Below are 18,733 nucleotides of genomic sequence, written 5' to 3'. Positions count from 1 at the left end.
ATACAGGCACAGACGACGCGTATAATAGATCTAACATTCAATGCATTTTTTCGTTTTATGTATCAAAGGAGCTTTTGCTTTTATATTATTGTTATTTTTAACATTACCGATTGAGCATAGAATAAGATTACGATTATTTGTAACGAAATGACGAAATTTTTGAAAATTGTATGTCATGTAAAAGCACGAGACGAAAAACAGAATACATGTAACATTTTATATTTTATAATTTCAAAAGATTTCAAAAAGATCGAAGTGTTTTTTACGCCATCTAACGTGTTATAATCTATATGCAGTATTAGATACATCCGAAATATATACATCGTTCGAAACAATCAAATGCTTTATTACAAATTAGATATCGTATCGTATTGTGTTTGTATTATGTTTATTTGTGAGCATTATATCGAGCATTATTATTTTTAATACGACAATAATTAATTTTGTAAAAAATTATTTGTTAACAAGAAATTTAAGAAATTTAAAAATATACGTATATAGAGTAAATTATAATATAATGAGAATATTATAAATATTTTAGAATTTTTTTTTTTTATTAAAATTAACTCAAATATAATATCATCATAATTGTTTCTAATTATTATTGTTGTAATATATTAAATTTTGTACTATCAATTTTGAAACATTTTTCTATTATTATAATTATATAATACATATATAATAAATTATTGACAAATGATGATATATTTTTATCTCATTTCCATCTACAACGGTTCCACAGACACATATAAGCAAAAATATGAAAAACGAAATAAATAGTAATCATTAATATAATGTCCATCCAAAAATTAGTTTCATTAAAATCGTAGCGATGTAGAACTTGAATTCCATCGGTAATGCAAGGTAATTCAGGATCAGTTTCTTCACAAGCTAAAAATATTAAAATATCGAATGATTCGTTATTATTATCTTACATATTTATTTTAACGATTTAATACGAAGATAATATTTAACTTTTATACAAATGAACAGATTAATATTTACATATATTATGTACATCGTTCCATTGTAAAATTGTAAGCGCTTCGGTAGAATGTAATAACCAAGAAATATATTTTACCCATTGGATATATATTGGTAATGATCTAAAATATATTAAATATTGTTATTTTAAAATGATTTCATTTTGTGCACATATATATATATATTCGTATATGCACAATTTTCATTTTCGTTTTACTTTTTTTTTATTTTTTCTAGCTATTTGACGGTACGTTCAAATAACTTATAATTAATAATAAATATCCTACCCTAATTTGAGAAATGGACCCATAGTAATCATAAGAATATAATCGAATGGTATCAAGTAAGCCATTGCCAAAGGTACACTTTCAAATGCCGTTGAAAAAAAACATCCTAAAAAAAAAATATATATGTTTACATTAATGATTAATTTTATTTATATTCTATTTTTATTATTCATCTTTTGATTGTATAAAAATTTTTGATTGTAATAAAATTTTACCACATGCAGTCGATACATTTATGGTAAGTAGAAGAACAAGTAACGTAAATCCAAAAGTTTCGATATTGTCTCGCAATCCAGCTAACCAATATAGAATCGCCGTAAACAATAGCGGTTCTATTATTAAACCAGGTATCTGTAATATATTCATTTTTTAAATTATTTCTTGGTATAAAAAAAATCAAGAATCATATTTAATAATCGAAACTATGAACATTTTTTTTTTACTCACCAAAGAAAATATACGTGCAATATAATACAGATAAATCGGATACATTCCAGCTCGATATTCTCTTCGAAGGAGAGGTAATTCCTGCGGTATCAAGGCTAACGTAGCATACATTGGAAAAAATGCATTTTCAGATACCAGTATAAAAATAACACCTTGTGCAGCTTGAATCCCGAGTTGATCAAAATTTACAGCACCCATAAAACACAAACCACCGATCGTTGCGACACTCTAATACAACATTTTTCTTATATTACACTTGCGTTCTTAATTTACGCAAAAATGTTTTCATATACATATATAAATCACATCGAATCACTCACCACTTTTTGAAATATTCTAATTATTTGTACCGATGGATCTCTCAAAACTTGTAAGAAATGACGATAAATTAACCAGAAAAGTCGTGAACAATGTCGTCTCTTTTTCTTCTTATACGAGCTAGTTTTAATCTACACACGCACATATATTAAAACAATATCGAATACACAAGATGATATCGCTTAAAATTATTAAAATTTCATCGAACTTTACTCGTGTGATAAATTCAAAATTAAAAAATAATTCGTTCGAATGGAATAATAAAGAAAAAGCAAACGATAAATATTTATTTCTTTTTCGTATTAAAGATGCTACGAACACGAAAAAATAAATTAAATACTTACGGTCAAAGAAGATATTGAACTCTGTTTCTCTATGATACGATCGATTTCGTTGGAAGCTTTACTATTTAAAAAAATATCGCATATCTTGTGACCTATTTGTTCACCATCTTTATTTTTCGATCCCGTGGCTACAATCGCTATCAGGAAATCAGCAGGATTATATTTTCGCGGACATTCGTAGCCCTCACTAGAGAATGAATCACAGTTGGATGGAAAAAAAAAAGAAGACGAATAATTTTTTTATCGGGAATCTTACCTTGCAAAAAATTCTACCGCTTGATCGATTCGACCTGAAAATGCAACTCGACCTTCGGCAATTAATATTATTCGATCAAAAGAACTGAATATATCAGAACTTGGTTGATGTATGGTACATAATACTGTTCGTCCTTTTGCTGCGAATGATTTCAATTGGGAAATCACACAATTTGCCGAATGAGAATCTTGCCCAGTTGTCGGTTCATCCAAGAATAATATCTTTGGATCTGTCAATAACTGAGAAAAATCTGTCGTTAAAAAAAAATGGATCGTCAAAAATGGATATATTTCGATAATAAGAAGAAGGATTTACCATTTATGAAAAGAAAGATGTAAAATCAAAATTAATAGAAGGAGAATGAAAAAAATAAGTAATAAAACTGGAGAAAAATTGTTATACGTTTAAAAGAAAGAAAAAGATAAAATATTATAAAAAAGAATATATCTGTATCGTACTTCTGTAGCAAAAGACAACCTCTTTTTTTCACCGCCAGACAATACTTTGTCATCAATGCTATTACCAATTCGTACATCCCGTCTATTCGTTAAGCCAACATCTTTTAATAAATTGTCAATTTTTCTTTCAATATCCAATACTCGTAAATTTCCGTCAAGTTTCATTCGAGCCTGTATTAAAACAGAAGCAAAAGGTGAGATAAAAACCACATCAAAAAACGAATGTGAATGATCTCGGTCTCTTACCATAAACCAAAGATGTTCGATCACTGTCATTGTCGCGACAAATATATCTTCTTGATGCATGTAACCACTGTTCTGCATCATATAAGAGGAATCTATCGTCATTCCATTTGCTCGTATATCACCGTGAATTAAATTTTCGGCTACATATAAAATCGAAAAATAATTATTAAAAAATTAGCTTAATATTGGATTGAAAGAAGAATAAAAGGGAAAAAATACTCACATCCCGTGCGAAAAGCCAGAGCCGCTATCAATGAACTTTTACCAGATCCACTGAATTAAAGAGAAAGAAGTTAAAAAAAGAAAAAAATGAGAAAAAAAAAAGAAAGAAAGAAAAATTTCAATTATCTATATAAAATCTTTTCAATAAATAATCTTACCTTGCACCAATTATTGCTGTTAGATTTCCCGGTTCTGCTGCACCCCGTACTGAAATCGAACAAAATTTAACGAATTTCGATCAAATGAATATTTATTTTACAACGAACGAGTTCGATTGTCGAACGAAAATTGCACAACGAAATATTACACACCGTTATCGATTAATCGTTTGCGCACATTTTTTCGACCACGATCCATCGCATATACAGAAAGATTTTTCCATGTAAGCGTCACACCTCCCGTATCATCTTCCGTAAGATAATTACGTTTTTTACGAAACCATTTACCTTCTTTTAAAACGTACATCGTAATTAAAAAGATTTCGTTTTATTTATTTCTATTCCGAAGTGATCGCAAACAAGCAACCGAGTACCCGATTGAAGCAAGTTATACCACAAATGAGATTGTCGCTGAACCCGCCGTGATACGCGATACCTCTTACGTTCCCACTCGATCTATACCTAGGAAGTATACCGTTTCTCTATATTTCTTTGGTTGAATAAAATCTTGGAATGTATATATATATTATATGTATAATTTATATTATATTATATTTCAATATATCAGTCTAATTATTCGATAATAAATTTCGTATATTTTTAAAATTCTCACAATTCTATTATTATATTATAACTTGTTTTAATAAGAGGAAAAATATGACTGAAAAGGATTCTAAGTAAATGTAAATTTGAGATTAATTTAATTTCAATTAAAAAATCAAAGAAAATAAATATGTTCATATATGTTAATTGGGTATTATTAATTTGGTATATAATATTAATAATATAATATACGTATATATTAAATAAAACAACACGATTCAAAATTGAAATTTTGTCTAACGATAACGAAATGAAAATTATATAAATTGTATATATCGTTTAATATTGTACCGTTAAATAAGTAAAAGATGAAAGAAAACTTAAAGTATTATTAGTAATCGAAGATGGAAACCTTATACTTGTTTTGTACACGTAAGAATTCCTTATATATGCATACTTACGTGTATACATATACTATATTTCTTTATATATTTTTAAAAAATTATTTAAAAGAGTTTCATATATATATACTCTTTACAAGAATTAGAATTACGTTCTTTTCATTATGGCAATATATTTTATCGCAATATTTGTTTAATAATAAAAAATAAAAAGTTGAAGCATTTTAAAAAATAAGCTGTTAATTTAAATTTTTATTTTATTAATTGATTTAATTCAAAATAATAATAATAATTTGTCTTTCAAATTTGAGAATTTGAATTTATATTTAAAGAAAGATGTATAATATCGTTCTTTAATTTTATTATCGAACAAATATATACATTTTATATTATATTCCTATGTTATATATATTATTAAGTTTCGTTATTATTTCTTACACACACACATATATACTCGCATAGTATAAATAACAACCGGTTTTATAACGATATTTGAACCTACGCATAAAAGGGTGGTTAACAGAACAGCAATATACTTGTTCTTTATCGTTGTTCGCTTATCACCAACAAAATTAGCAGAAAATAATATACATCCATTACATACATTCGAATATTCGCGAATTCAATCGTTTATCTTTTCTCTTTCCTTATTTTCTTTCTTTTTTCATTTTTTTTTTTTTTTTTTTTACAAACAATATCAATGATTATGAAACATGTATAAATATACGAAAAAAGTTCAAATATATTTTCTTTACAATCTTTTATTCGTTCAAATGATATAAAATAATTATAAAAAATGTTAATACAATAATTCTTTTCTAATGTATATTTGTTTTAGAAATGAATGAAAAAATAAAAAATTTTGCATATGGAAAATAGAATTTGTTCAACAAAAATTACGAAAATATTTATTTATTCATGTGTCGTAAAATAAAAGAATAAATATAAAATAACAATAAATTATGGAGAAAAGTAACGTTATCCGGCAAAAAATTTGTGCGCGGATTTTGATAAGACAAAAATGACAGCGGTTATTAAATTTTTAATGTAACTTTTAATCTATCTTTCTTTTTCTATCTTTGTTTGTAATTGCCCCGAGTTTTTAATAGTAGAGCCAGAAATGCCAAAAAACGAAATGCAATAATTAAGGAAAAAAGGCATACGATATCCATCCAAAAATGTTCCTAAAAATCGAAAACGATAAATAAGAAGATAAATAAAAATTATATAAAATAAGTAGAAAAAAAAATATATATACGTGCATGCACGCAAAAGAAAATAATTAAATAAATCGAACATGTATTCGAAGCGAAATATAATCTCTCTTGCCGCGTTGAAACGGATATAATATCATAAATATATATATACATGTATTATATCGCGAACCTGTTTAAAATTGAACGTTTGTAAAACCATTCGACCAGATTTAGGACAAGTTGCATTGCTTCTTGTACATTCTATAGATTCTACTTCCGACCATTGATTGATAAGAAGAGCTTCGTTTCCATACCGAAACCAAGATAAATAGGAGAACCATTCAAAATAGAATGGAACGGATCTGTAAGATATTACGTATAAATTATACATATATAAATAATGTTTTGCATCTATATAAATAATTAATATTAAATATATTCCATTGTAATTATATTTACGCTGTATTTAAGAAAAATCCACCAAAAAGCAAAAACGGTATTATCACTGGTGGTCCGATGGATAACGCCATGGATAAATTGTTGCTAATGCAGGATATTAAATAGCCTATAAAAAATATATTTTTCTATTGAAAAATATTTTTCAATGAAAAATTGAATAAATATAAGTATGATTTATTGAAGAATTGTTCATGATGTATTATAAATAACATACCAAAAGATGTCGAAACGTTAGCAACGAGAGCAACAATACCAGCGGTAATGAAAAAATGATCGATTCCCGGATACAATCCAATCATGGGATAAGCAATAACAGTGAAGAGAAGCGGTACTGCTATAAAAATAGGCGCTTCTGCGAGCGTTTTACACAGAAAATATACATCTGTACGATACATGCCGTTTCGATGTTCCCGTAAAAATATCGGTAGTTCTGCGCAAAAAACCTGCACAGTATAAATGAAATATACATATACATATATATACATACATACACATAAATGGCATAACTTTACGCTTTATTTTTATATAATTTTTATATAAGCAAATAAATTTTACATTGATTACGGCAAAAACGTTCTGGAAAGTCATATTGGTGAGAAATATAAATAAAGCACCATTGATATTCATTACTCCGTCTTGATCTAATCGTTGATTGAAATAAACGATTCCCACCAATAAAGAAACCATCTAAAACAAATGTAGATAAATATATATATTTAGAATATAATTTATATCGATAATATATATTTTTTACCATTTTTTTTTTTTTTTTTTAAACAGTAATACCTACAACAGTCTGTAACAGACGAACTTTAATGAGGATAGGTTCTTTGATAACCGATAACCAGGAACGCCATAAAACTGCACGAAATTGTTCGCACCAACTTGCTTTGTACAACGATCGATTTTTCGAATATTTCGAATCTCGCATCGAATCATCGAATTCATTATTTATTGCCTCTGCTTCTAATGCAATTTTAATACCGTGTTCACTTTTTTGGAAGGCGTCGCATACAGTGTTTATCGCATGACGACAAGACGTTTCTTGTCCAGGTACAATCGCCAACATTTGAACAAAATAATCCGCCGGATTATAATTACTAGGACAAGCAGCGCCAAGTCTGTAAACATCGAATTCTTTTATTACTTAATAAACTGTATAACGAGAGTGTAGAAAAAGTGTAGAAAAAAAAATAAGAAAGCGAGATATATATATGGAAACATATATATATATATACATAAAATATAAAAAGGATATATATATATATATACAAAGGATACGTTCGCAACAATGTTTCTAGAAGTATTATTTATTGTGTTACTAGATAAGTACTTACGTTTCGAAAAAAGTGCAAGCTTGCGATGTCGTACCCATGAAGGCTACTCTTCCCTCAGCCATTAATAGAATTTTATCGAATAGAGCGAATAATTCTGAGGAAGGTTGGTGCAATGTAGCGACGATCGTTTTACCACGTGCTGAAAAATCATGTTTCTTATATTTGTATACATCCATCCAATTTACCATCGAACTCGATGTTACTTACCGGCTAAAGTCTTCAATACCGAAACTACTTGATGCGCCATAAAAGAATCGAGGCCTGATGTAGGTTCGTCACAAAACATCAACGGTGGATCGGTAAGAACTTCTGATGCGAATGACAATCTTTTCATTTCACCTCCGGAAAGACCTTTAATTCTTCCCGGTTGACCAATTACCGTATTTTTACATTTGGTTAATGCAAGCTACGAAACACGCAACATTTCTTGAAATTAATTATATACGATATAATTATAAATCTAGATATTTATTCGATATACCTCGTTAATTACTTGATGCACTCGATCGAATCTTTGCTCCATGGGTATTTTTCGATCCATACGAACCATAGCTTGAAACAAAAGATGTTCCTTAACGGTTAAAGTGCCAACGAATAAATCATCTTGTTGCACATACGCGGTTCTCGATGTCAGTATCGTAGAAGATACTCTTCGCCCATTTGCAGCCATCACTCCAGATGCAATCACTCCGCAACCCGATCGAAATGTCAAAGCGTTTAATAATGTTGTTTTACCAGCTCCTGATGATCCCATAATTATCAACAATTCACCTGGATATGCAACTCCGCATACTGTAATCAAATTTTATATCAATATAGAGATATAAAGTTTAAACAGTCGTTTCAATTTTCTTTCTAATTGTTCAATTCTCAATTAATTCTACGCGATAAATCTTTATTGAAATATTTTCTCCTAATCTTATTCTTTATTCTTTTCTTTTGATCCCGATCTTCGTTTTTACCATCTTTCAATAAATGTCTTCGTTCGATAGATTTTCTTCTTTTCAAAAAAAATTCCCATGGCTTTTCGTTTACTTTAGCGGCATATACGTTTAAATCGCTCCATGTATACGTAATTGATTCGTTTTCGGTATTTCCTGTGGAATGCTGTACGAATGTTGTATCCTTCGGTGTTATCCCTATTCTCGAATGTAAGATCGGCTTTAATTTGAACGACGATATCTTGGAATTCGATACTGCGATTCTTTCATTTTCTTCCTAAAAATCATTAAACAGAAATATGTAAGAGAAGCAAATATAAATTGTAAAAAAAAAAAAAAAAGAATAAAATTCTTTTTGTAAAGAGAAGAAAAAAAAATTATAAAAAATAATTAACTTATTTCGTTCTATTAGACATATATTTTGTGTTATGATTTTTATGTTTATATATTTTCGTTTATATTTTCAGAAACTACATTTTATAAAAATATTATTTCGAAATAATAATGAAAATAATCTTGGGAAAACCGTAAACATCGAGGAAGCCATATGATCATAATCCTCGTTCAAGCATTGAACGAAGCCAAAAGTATAATACACTCAAGAATGTATAATATATATTCTACTAAAATATTTCTACCAAGTAATATTAATTCACAATTTTGTGAAATTTGAAATAAATTCGTAATAAATAACACATAAGGAATTTAATTAAATCGTTTAATTGCTTACCAATGAAATCGCATCATATAAGATCGTTTGTGGTTTATTCCGACAAGTAGTTAAACCTTTCGATGATATCAAAGGTTCAGTTTCTTCTGTTGCAGTCATATTTTCCTTTTTTTCCCAGATTTAATTTCTTATCAGTTTCATCTATAATTTTCCTTCGAATTATTCTGCGAAACGTAAGTATCACCGAACATAGATATAATAAATAAAACTGCGATCAATCTTATTTAAGAGGCACCGAACCGGTTTTCGAACAATGATAAACAAAAATTGTTATTTAACACGCCATAAAATACGATAATAATTCCATATAATCCTTTCCTTTGGAATCAAGCTCTTTTGGAACAGATGTGCAATTTATTTATACGAATGTTGATAAATCCGATAAAAACTTCAAAAAATAAAAGAAGAAATATTATTCAAATAGAGCGCGCACACGTAAATGTTTCCCTGTTCTGCTATTACGTACAACTTAATGAAAATTGAAAACAATACAGTTCGAAAAAAATATTCGATGTGATCAACTCGGTTTATGATCAGATAGAGCTCGAGGTTCGAAATAGCCACAGTGTGCACAATGTTCTCGGATTGCAGTGGTCTTCCACCTCCATTCGTTGCTCCGTCGCTTCGTGTCAACTTATGTAATGCGACTCCAGTGATCCACGAGCTTACGGGTAACGCGGCCAACAACAACAAAGTAAAAAAATCCGCACGACAGCCTTGCACACGTAATTATGTTCGATGTTATTATACGTTATATATTCATTTTTTTTTTATAAATCTTTTCCATCCTATTTTTCTTCTTGTACATTTATTTAAATAATAAAAAACTGTGAAGTTACAAGTTATACAAACAACATTTCAAAAAGTTAAACAGTATTAAAAGTTACACAGTATTAAAAAAAAAAAAAAAAATTACAAAAGAATTTGTACTGTAACTTATATTTATATCACATTTTATTAATCTTATTTTGTTTTTTTCTCAATTGTTTTTTTTATCTTTTTCCTTGTTTTTTTTATCTTTTTTTTTTTGTCTTTAATAATCATACCTTTAACAAAAGTATTGGGATTTCATATTTCTACATATAGGTTTTTCAAGTAATGAAAAAGCAACGTGAAGAATAACTTCGTTTATTACAATCGATATAATAATATTTTAAGATTCGGAAATTTTAAGGATTATCGAGAATTTTTCATCAATCCTTCGAACATTCCTTATTACAATCTGGTAAAGATTATAAAGAGTGCTGGTAGAACGGCACAGCCACGATACTGCGATAATCTAATACGACGAGTGAAATGTCTTATGAGTGAAACATTCCTTTCAAAGAAATACTCGTCTCTGTTCTGTTTATGAGAATTTCGCGCTCGCAATGTCAACCAATGATATGTACTATATACGTATTCTGCTTCTATTTTCCACCCACCTATTAAAAATGTGGCAAAGAGGGAGGAGAGTAAAGATATAGCGTATGAATGTACAATAAAGAATCGAATGTTTGCATATGCGCGTGCGCGTAGTAAAAATGTTCAAGATAGAAAGAGAGAGAGAGAGAGAGAGAGAGAGAGAGAGAGAGGAGTAAGGGACGATAGTCACGATAAGAGTGCGCACGCGTACACGCGTTACTGTCGCACAGCAACGAGAAAGATAATTACTGGTGATCAAAAACGTTAGATCATTTTATCTTTCTTTATATCGAACGTATTCTTTTTCGAAGAAAATATCTATCATCGGCTTTCAATTTTCCACGTAATTTAAACGTAAATTATTGATGCGATAATACTCTCGTTTGTCTATAAGCAGAACAATCGGATTCACTTATTTGTTCCATTTATATTTTATCCAATCGTTCGTTTATTCATGTTGTTTTATTGTTTTTGGACATATTATGAGAGGCCCAATTTAATGAAGTTTTCCACGAATTGCAAAGAGCTTCATCAAATTTACTCCTAAAATGCTTTTGTGCCTCACTTTCGGACATCTCGAGTACCTAATTTCAAAAAAATTGAATTAATTTTTTAAATTTCTATTCAATAATTTTTTTTTTGTCATTCAAAATGAAGTGAGAAAAGATTAGAAAGAAAAATGATATCATACCAAAGTATCTCTTAAATAATTAAGATCTTTTTCCGATGATAATTCAGGTAATCCCGTTGATATCATCATAGCAAACAAGGACAATATTAGTCCTCCGTGTTGCCGTAGAACGAGAAAAGCTTGTTCACAATGACTCTGAAATCGTTGAAATTCAACTGCTTGACCTTTTTTTGTTTGACCCTTGTTTATTACATGCACGAAATCATTGGTTAACACAAAAGGTACACGTTCACGTCTGAATCCAAATTTCTCTTTAAAATGTCCAAGTATATGACCAAAATCAACATGAAATAATTGCCCGGTTTTCTTCACCATTATATTATCCGAATGTCTATCGGCAATTCCAAGAACATACGTAGCCACACAATAACCCGCGCAACTCAAAGTAAATTCCTCGATAGCTCTATTCAATGCTGCTTCGGTATGATTATGATCTTTTAGCCAAGCAAGCAAAGATCCTCGTCTATAGAAATATAATGATGATGATGATAACAATAATAATAATAATAATGATGATAATGATGATAATGATAATGATAATTATAATTATAATTATAATAATGATAATAATGATAATAATAATGATAATAATGATAATGATGATGATAATAATGATAATAATAATAATAATAATAATAATAATAATAATAATAATAATAATAATAATAATAATAATAATAATAATATAATGTAGGAAACATTTTCAAATTGGTAATGTGGTAAAGATGGAATTTTCTATTTGAATATACCTAAAAGCAGCTGTTGCCGAAAAAGTTCCCTTTTCCTTTTGGATATTTGCAATTGTTTCCGCATTTAAAACCACTTCGATCATACCGACTCTATTTTCCGTTGATATGCAACCGTAAGGATTCATACGTAAATCCAAACCCTCTCTCTTCCAAAGTTTATCCATGATTCGTAGCATCTGTAGCGTAAGCATATCTTGTCTCAAATCATCTCCATGTTTGAGTATCAAGTAAATATCGTCACCGAATGGATCGGCATTTTCAAAAACTAGCCAAAGTGGTCGCATTTTACTATCCATTACTCTACATTTTTCAATTCTGTAAATCATTAATTTTCGTTTCACAAATCTGTCATAACAATTATATGTTTAATATGGAAGCTTACTTAATGCGTTTCCATCGGAAACTCGGATCCAATGGATTTAAAACGTTTGATAGCGCATCTTGACAATGAGGTTCTTGAATAAATTCTTGAAATCCTTGTAACGCAGCTTTCCGATCTTTTCTCTGTTTTATTTGTTCGGAAGCACTTTTCAATTTACCCAAACATTCCATTTGTTTAAATAGTGACCGCATATGCTGCTGACTTCCCCTACAATACGCTTCTAATATTAAACCGAAGCGAACAGACACAGCACCCACTTGCATCTCTGATCTAACAAAAAAAAANCATCTCTGATCTAAAAAAAAAAAAAAAAAAAAAAAAAAAATAGAACATTCATAAAAGATAATATAGAAAATAGAAAAAGAGTAAATAGCTTTTTCCTTTCATCGAACTCAATAAAAAGATATATGAAAGAAAAGAAAAATATATATGAAATGCAATAGACGAAATTACACCAACCTAAGATGCCAAAATAAAAAATGACCGATTCTTCGATTGTTAAGCGCGCGTCTCAGTAGAAACTCCGTCAAATCGCAGGATAAATAATTTTCATGTTTTAACGCTTGTACCAATTGCAATAGATAAAGGCTCAAATCCTCGTCACTGACATCCATTAAACAACGTACAGCAAAACTTCGAACATTTTGATCAGCATAAGCATAATCCAATAATTCAAGTGCCTTTTCGACGGATAATTTGGGCCACTGTTGCACCAGCGCCGTAGCTTCAGCTACTTCCCTGTATACGTCGAGAATCGGAAAGTAGATTTAAACGTTCTCTTTTTCTATGAAAATGGACGATGTTAAAATAACTCCTATCGTTTGGTATTTCGAATATTTAGATTTTCACCTATGATCATTCCATTCCACGCAGTGCAACAACTTGGCCAAGAGCGTGGGAATTTCAAGAAGACAATGATGCCTTAACGTCCACATTATCTTTCGTTCTTGTTCGTGAAGCTCGTGTAATGGATCTCTGTCCGCTAATAATCGAAGTTGTTCAAGTTGCTGCTTACCAACATCAGATTCTTGATTAGGCTCTTCTTGAATCGAACGTTCGGTAGACGATTCTCGCAACTTTCTCGCGTATTCCACCATTTTCTCCGGAGTAGGATAAAGAACCGACTTCTCTTTCCCATAACTAATAAAAATGTATAAACGATAAACAATAATATGAAATTAATCGTGTATTAAAAAAAATATACGTATTATAATATCAAAAAAATGATGGAGGAGAAGGGGATAAAAGGGAAATAATTTTTTAATATTTTCGGGGAAAAGAAAAGAAAAAAGAAAAAAAAAAGAAGAGAAAGTAAAATGAAAGAAAAAAGTAGACTTACTTTGGAAATGTTAACATTAAAGCAGCCGCTCTATCTATATGAGGATTTGACACTACCGTTCCCAAAGGATGCAGAAGATCATCATTTTGCATATCCTCGGCATATGTCCACGTATATAACGTCATCGCTCCCGTTTTTAATTGTGATTTAAAGTCATATATAGTCGTGTTAGCCCAGCACAACGGATTTATAAAAAACTCTTGTTTGGTATCTTTAACTAATCTACGACTTTTCAATCCTTTCGCAGTCTTACTTATTTCATATAAAACAAAACACAGCCTAGCCATTCGCGGTATATCTCGTACTTTTATATCAAACTTTAAAGTTTCTTCCCATTCGCAACTACCGTCAGAATTGACGACAGTTTCTTTAGTCTTCTGACTTTCGCACAAAGATTTCCCACCATGAAAAAGACCGGCTTGGAGACCAATCTGTAGATGTAAAATTCAACATCAAAGAGATCAAGATTAATTCTTTAAAAGATATGACAAAACGAATAACGATTGCTTTATGAGAAAATGAGAAGTTTATACCTCAACGGTGCGATGAGCCGCATCGCAGTTTAATCGTGATATCGCATTGACAGTGAAAACAAACGGTTCCTCTATTTTCCAAGCAGATACATGTTTACCCTTTTTGCGTAAGGTTAGCGTGGAAAAAGACGGTCTTGTACGTTGCAAAGTATCTGCCTCTATATTTTCTGAAGTATTTTCCTGATCAACAGAGACGCTATCTCTGCTTAGAGTGACCAATGTAGGAGTAATATCTTTTGCTACGCAATCTTGAATATAACTAAACTGTATTAAAGGATAATCTCCTATTAAATATTCCTCCTGGCCGCAAACCTTTAGAGTAAAATCATTTGGATGTCCTTTGGACATTAAAGTGTTTGCTCGTTTATTTAATATGGATACCAATAATTGATATGGCGTCGTACTGTGCGATATTTGAAATGTGAAGGCTGTCTGAAATAAATTATAATCATGCGCAAATTACGAATATGTCTATTTAAGAAGATAAAATAACTTTTATTTCTTTTTTGAAAATTTTATTCTTTTAACGATTTTCTTCGATTTTTCTTACTTTTTGGCGGGAATTTGCTAACAGAACAGGAAATACGTGAAGGGAGAGGGGTATGACGATGAGTGGAAATACCGGGGGAAGGGGAGAAAGATAAAATAGAAAGGGAAGCCATAAATATAGATGTCTACACTTTTCATATATATATATATTGTAACTGTAATTGAAAGAAACAAGTAGAAGATAAGTATACGATACATATCTGTTGATTTTTAAACAAAGTTCATAACGATTCGCCTTTAAATTTGAACGCACGTAATAAAAGTTAACCTTAAAATATGTCTACACAAGATTCGATAAATACGGAAGAGTATTATATCGAAGAATATACGGACATACGCAATGATCGTTGCTATAAATTATTACAAGTTGAATATGAAAAATGTAAACAAGAAATTCATAATTTAAAACGAAGACTTGAATTAAACGAAATTATGTTGCGGGAAGCTCAAGAAGCAAATGAATTACTTGAACGTTCCCTTGAGGGACGAATCTTCGAAAAAGAGCAAGTTATTTTCAAAGACAAAGAAAAGTAAATTTATAAAATTTCTATAAATTTCTATAAATAATATTAACTTGTTAACCTTTTTCCTATTTTTTGTTTTTTATTTTTTCCTTTTAGATATCGTACTCTTACAAAAGATTATGAAAATACAATTTCAAATTTAGAAAAAAAATTAGCACAACAGACACAACAAATTGAAGAATTACAACAAAACGCTAATCAATGTATAAAAACTGAATGCAACACTGTCGGAGATCAATCTACAAATCTTTCTCTCGAAACAGATAATATTTCTTTAAGAAATCATATCGACGAACTTTTATCTATTTTGCGAGAAGAGAAAGGAAAAAATGAATATGCAGAAAAAATGATCGAGGAATTAAAAGCTCGATGCGATAATTACGAATACTATACTCGAGTGAGTATAAAAGATTGATATATTTGTTAAAAAATTATTAAATTATTATCAGAATATTAGAAATAAAATATAAATAAATATAAAATATTATTTCTATTGAATAGAGTATCAAAGAAGAATTACACGAAAAAGATCAAACTTTAGAAGAAGTTCGCGCAGAGCTTATTCTAAAACGTGCGGAGATAACATCGTTACAAATGGATGCTACATGTGAATCACGTAAAGGCGAGTATCAATAAAATTTAATTATTTTCGTTTAAGATTTTAAAAATTTTTTTTTTATACAGGTAATTCACTCTTTGCTGAAGTAGAAGATCGTCGGCAGAACATAATGAGTAAAATGAATGTATTACGTGAGAAATATATAGAATTAAAACGCATATATAAATCGCAAACTGCAGAACTTAAAATGTTAAAAGCAGAACGTGTTGCAACGTTTAGAAAATGGGAAAATGATACAAATCATATATCAACGGAAAATGAGGAGTTAATTCAAAAATATAAAAATAGAATATCGGATCTCGAAAGTAAATTGAAATGTGAAATTAAGAAGAATGATTCAAGACAATTAGATCGTAGCGACACATCTTTCGGGTATAAAATGAATTATATATATATTAATAAAATCTTAGCATTAAATAATATCCTTTGTCTCTATGTCTCTTGTTTCTCTATTTTACATTTTTCCTTACACTTTTTTTTTTCTATTACAAAAATTAAAGCTACTTTCAATCACTTTTGGATACTAAAAGAAAAGAAACAGATGAACTACGTACAAAAATAGAAGATCTTTATACAAAATTTTTGATACAAGAAGAAACAAAATTGACTATTACCAAACAATTAAATTATTGGCGTTGCAAAGCTTTGTCTCTGGAGGTAATTATTCCTATTTTTGATAATTTTATTTCTTCATTTTTATTTCTAAAAAAATGATATATAATTTTTTTTTTTTTATATTTTAAAAGGCTCAAATATGCGCTGCACAAGCAGAATCAAAAATGGATCTTGTGAATCATGTAGAGCATAAAATCTTGGAAGAATTCATTGATGTCACTCAAAAATGTAATAATGACAATACAGAGATTAAAGAAAAACAATCCACTAATAGACAAGGATTACAAAACTTTGCTCAATCATTTCCATTAAATAATTGTGTTAAAATTAAACATACTTCTTGTCCAATTAAAAATTTAAAAGATTATGAAAATCATAATGAACAAACTGATAAAGAAAATTCTAATCAAAATAATTGCGTAGAATTCAAAATTCTTAAGCCTAAAAAATCATGCAAGTTTGAAGATAATCAAAATGCTAATAATAATAATACAAATAAAATTTTTAATAAACTTCTACACTCTATGGAGAATATAGCGATTGAGGAAAATAAGAACTTATCAAACATCGACAATGAAAAATATCCTATAATTCACATATCTAATTAAATCCAATGATTAATAAACATTTGCTATGTGTTATTGTATTCATCCAATATAAAGAAATGTTTTTTAATTTTTATAATATGATAATAAAAAAAATAATAAAACAATTGTTCTCTTACCTCTGTATTTTCAAATTTAGTAACAAGAACGATATTTCCATCTTTTAATCGACATTCGATATTTTTTGGTATTGTGGCAGTTGGTGCTAATCGTGTAGGAAATTGATAACGTACTTTTTCCATCCAAGATTTTTTTTGTCTTGCCATTGCAACTTCATCTCCTAAAACTCTCATTTTCCACCTAAAGTCATTTACTTCAGAATTTCTTAATGCTGTAAACTCGTGTAATCCTTTGCCAATAAGAACACCAATTCGAGAATCTAAATTTCTATCACTTTTAACACCTTCACGCTCTATAACTTTAAGCACAGAACAAAATGGTTTAATATCGCACAAACGTCTAGTTTCATCTCGTAATTCTTCCGCTTCTGCATTCGAGTTAATACATGAAAATACATAGGACGGAGCATCTTTTAATGTACCGTGAAGAGGATATTTGCTGGCTTCATCCCAGAGATCCTTTAGAAGAATTTATATTGGTATTAATATATTTTTATATTTATATATATATATATATATATATATATATATATAAATTACATTTTTATATATTTTTTTAACCTACCTCTTTAATTTCGGCCAAAGTAATATTGCGATTAGTTTCCAAGGGTATAACGACCCCATTTGGCATTAAACAAGTAAGTTCAACAACTTCTGTGGGTGATTTCGCCCAAAAATTGTAAGTATACGCACTTGGTATATGAACCATTGTGTTAAACGTTTTTGATAATATATAGAAAAATTTAATAAAATACAAAGGGTAATAGTTTAAATTAATCGAAGAAAAACACACGAAATGTATCGTATAGGTCGCATCGTGACCGAAAGTATCCTTTCTCTTTTAAACAATATGACTTCATTGAATCGTTTGATAAGAAGTTGTATGATAAATAAAACGATTATACGATCAACACATTATCTTTCTTCTATGAACTTTTTTCTTCATTCTTATATCCATACATATAATTGTAAATTTTTTTCAGATCTGAATTTTGCAAGATTCTAAATTCAGATTAATTGATGAACTTGCTCGATTATTTAATTATTATCGGTTGAATTCGTAACATTTTGTATCATATTTATTACGTACTTTAATATATAAAAAAATGTTACTTTATTCGATTTGAATCACACAAGTGAAATCCATATAATCACTTCTTTTTATATGTGATAACACTACTCGTCAGCCATTATTTTTATAAATGCATTCTACCCACCTACTTACACGTACATTTATGTACATATGTGTATATCAAAGCAAAATTAGTCTGTTTTTC

General features: G+C 29.2%; 3 protein-coding genes across 4 annotated transcripts; 1 reads left to right on the top strand and 2 right to left on the bottom strand.

Moving 5' to 3' along the window:
* Nucleotides 1-686: 686 nt before the first annotated feature.
* On the bottom strand, nt 687-10,312 carry LOC122718260 (ABC transporter G family member 3-like). Its single transcript, XM_043943137.1, has 24 exons — nt 9,328-10,312; nt 8,619-8,874; nt 8,138-8,448; nt 7,864-8,062; nt 7,657-7,795; nt 7,110-7,440; nt 6,875-7,006; nt 6,534-6,762; nt 6,320-6,425; nt 6,051-6,222; nt 5,742-5,848; nt 3,874-4,025; nt 3,721-3,769; nt 3,564-3,613; nt 3,341-3,480; nt 3,095-3,265; nt 2,637-2,875; nt 2,381-2,567; nt 2,039-2,167; nt 1,719-1,946; nt 1,487-1,622; nt 1,272-1,377; nt 1,006-1,106; nt 687-891 (listed from the first exon to the last, which is right to left on the bottom strand). The coding sequence occupies exons 1-24, from the start codon at nt 9,424-9,426 to the stop codon at nt 716-718; spliced, it is 3,945 nt and encodes a 1,314-aa protein (XP_043799072.1). The 5' UTR covers nt 9,427-10,312; the 3' UTR covers nt 687-715.
* Nucleotides 10,313-10,439: 127 nt separating this feature from the next.
* LOC122718194 (phosphatidylinositol 4,5-bisphosphate 3-kinase catalytic subunit delta isoform) lies at nt 10,440-18,684 on the bottom strand. Of its 2 annotated transcripts, none has more exons than XM_043943025.1 (10): nt 18,022-18,684; nt 17,457-17,915; nt 14,426-14,857; nt 13,893-14,323; nt 13,403-13,693; nt 13,013-13,291; nt 12,554-12,760; nt 12,172-12,486; nt 11,423-11,885; nt 10,440-11,315 (listed from the first exon to the last, which is right to left on the bottom strand). In XM_043943025.1, exons 1-10 carry the CDS (start codon nt 18,163-18,165, stop codon nt 11,184-11,186), a joined length of 3,153 nt encoding a protein of 1,050 aa, XP_043798960.1. In that variant the 5' UTR covers nt 18,166-18,684; the 3' UTR covers nt 10,440-11,183. The 2 variants fall into 2 exon arrangements, with proteins under 2 accessions (XP_043798960.1, XP_043798959.1); XM_043943024.1 differs by having other exon boundaries at nt 12,554-12,823; nt 18,022-18,682.
* LOC122718195 (protein Spindly) lies at nt 14,793-17,449 on the top strand. Its single transcript, XM_043943026.1, has 6 exons — nt 14,793-15,504; nt 15,595-15,895; nt 16,000-16,120; nt 16,183-16,489; nt 16,618-16,774; nt 16,864-17,449. Exons 1-6 carry the CDS (start codon nt 15,251-15,253, stop codon nt 17,338-17,340), a joined length of 1,617 nt encoding a protein of 538 aa, XP_043798961.1. The 5' UTR covers nt 14,793-15,250; the 3' UTR covers nt 17,341-17,449.
* Nucleotides 18,685-18,733: the final 49 nt, after the last annotated feature.

Source organism: Apis laboriosa, unplaced genomic scaffold (assembly GCF_014066325.1).
Source record: "Apis laboriosa isolate Shangri-la unplaced genomic scaffold, ASM1406632v1 scaffold5_cov152, whole genome shotgun sequence".
Classification (NCBI taxonomy): domain Eukaryota; kingdom Metazoa; phylum Arthropoda; class Insecta; order Hymenoptera; family Apidae; genus Apis; species Apis laboriosa.
This window is presented reverse-complemented; position numbering and strand designations above follow the sequence as displayed.

What these genes read in the sequence shown, in the direction of transcription:
- LOC122718260 (XM_043943137.1), bottom strand. Translation starts at nt 9,426, where the DNA reads ATGACTGCAACAGAAGAAACTGAACCTTTGATATCATCGAAAGGTTTA. An exon ending in GGATTTTTCTTAAATACAGC is followed by an intron (nt 6,223 to 6,319) that starts GTAAATATAATT and finishes AATATCTTACAG; the next exon opens with ATCCGTTCCATTCTATTTTG. An exon ending in CAAACGATTAATCGATAACG is followed by an intron (nt 3,770 to 3,873) that starts GTGTGTAATATT and finishes GTTCGATTTCAG; the next exon opens with TACGGGGTGCAGCAGAACCG.
- LOC122718195 (XM_043943026.1), top strand. Translation starts at nt 15,251, where the DNA reads ATGTCTACACAAGATTCGATAAATACGGAAGAGTATTATATCGAAGAA. An exon ending in ATTTTCAAAGACAAAGAAAA is followed by an intron (nt 15,505 to 15,594) that starts GTAAATTTATAA and finishes TTTTCCTTTTAG; the next exon opens with ATATCGTACTCTTACAAAAG. An exon ending in CGTAGCGACACATCTTTCGG is followed by an intron (nt 16,490 to 16,617) that starts GTATAAAATGAA and finishes CAAAAATTAAAG; the next exon opens with CTACTTTCAATCACTTTTGG.
- LOC122718194 (XM_043943024.1), bottom strand. Translation starts at nt 18,165, where the DNA reads ATGGTTCATATACCAAGTGCGTATACTTACAATTTTTGGGCGAAATCA. An exon ending in CTAAATTTGAAAATACAGAG is followed by an intron (nt 14,858 to 17,456) that starts GTAAGAGAACAA and finishes AATTTATTTCAG; the next exon opens with ACAGCCTTCACATTTCAAAT. An exon ending in TCGGCAACAGCTGCTTTTAG is followed by an intron (nt 11,886 to 12,171) that starts GTATATTCAAAT and finishes ATATTTCTATAG; the next exon opens with ACGAGGATCTTTGCTTGCTT.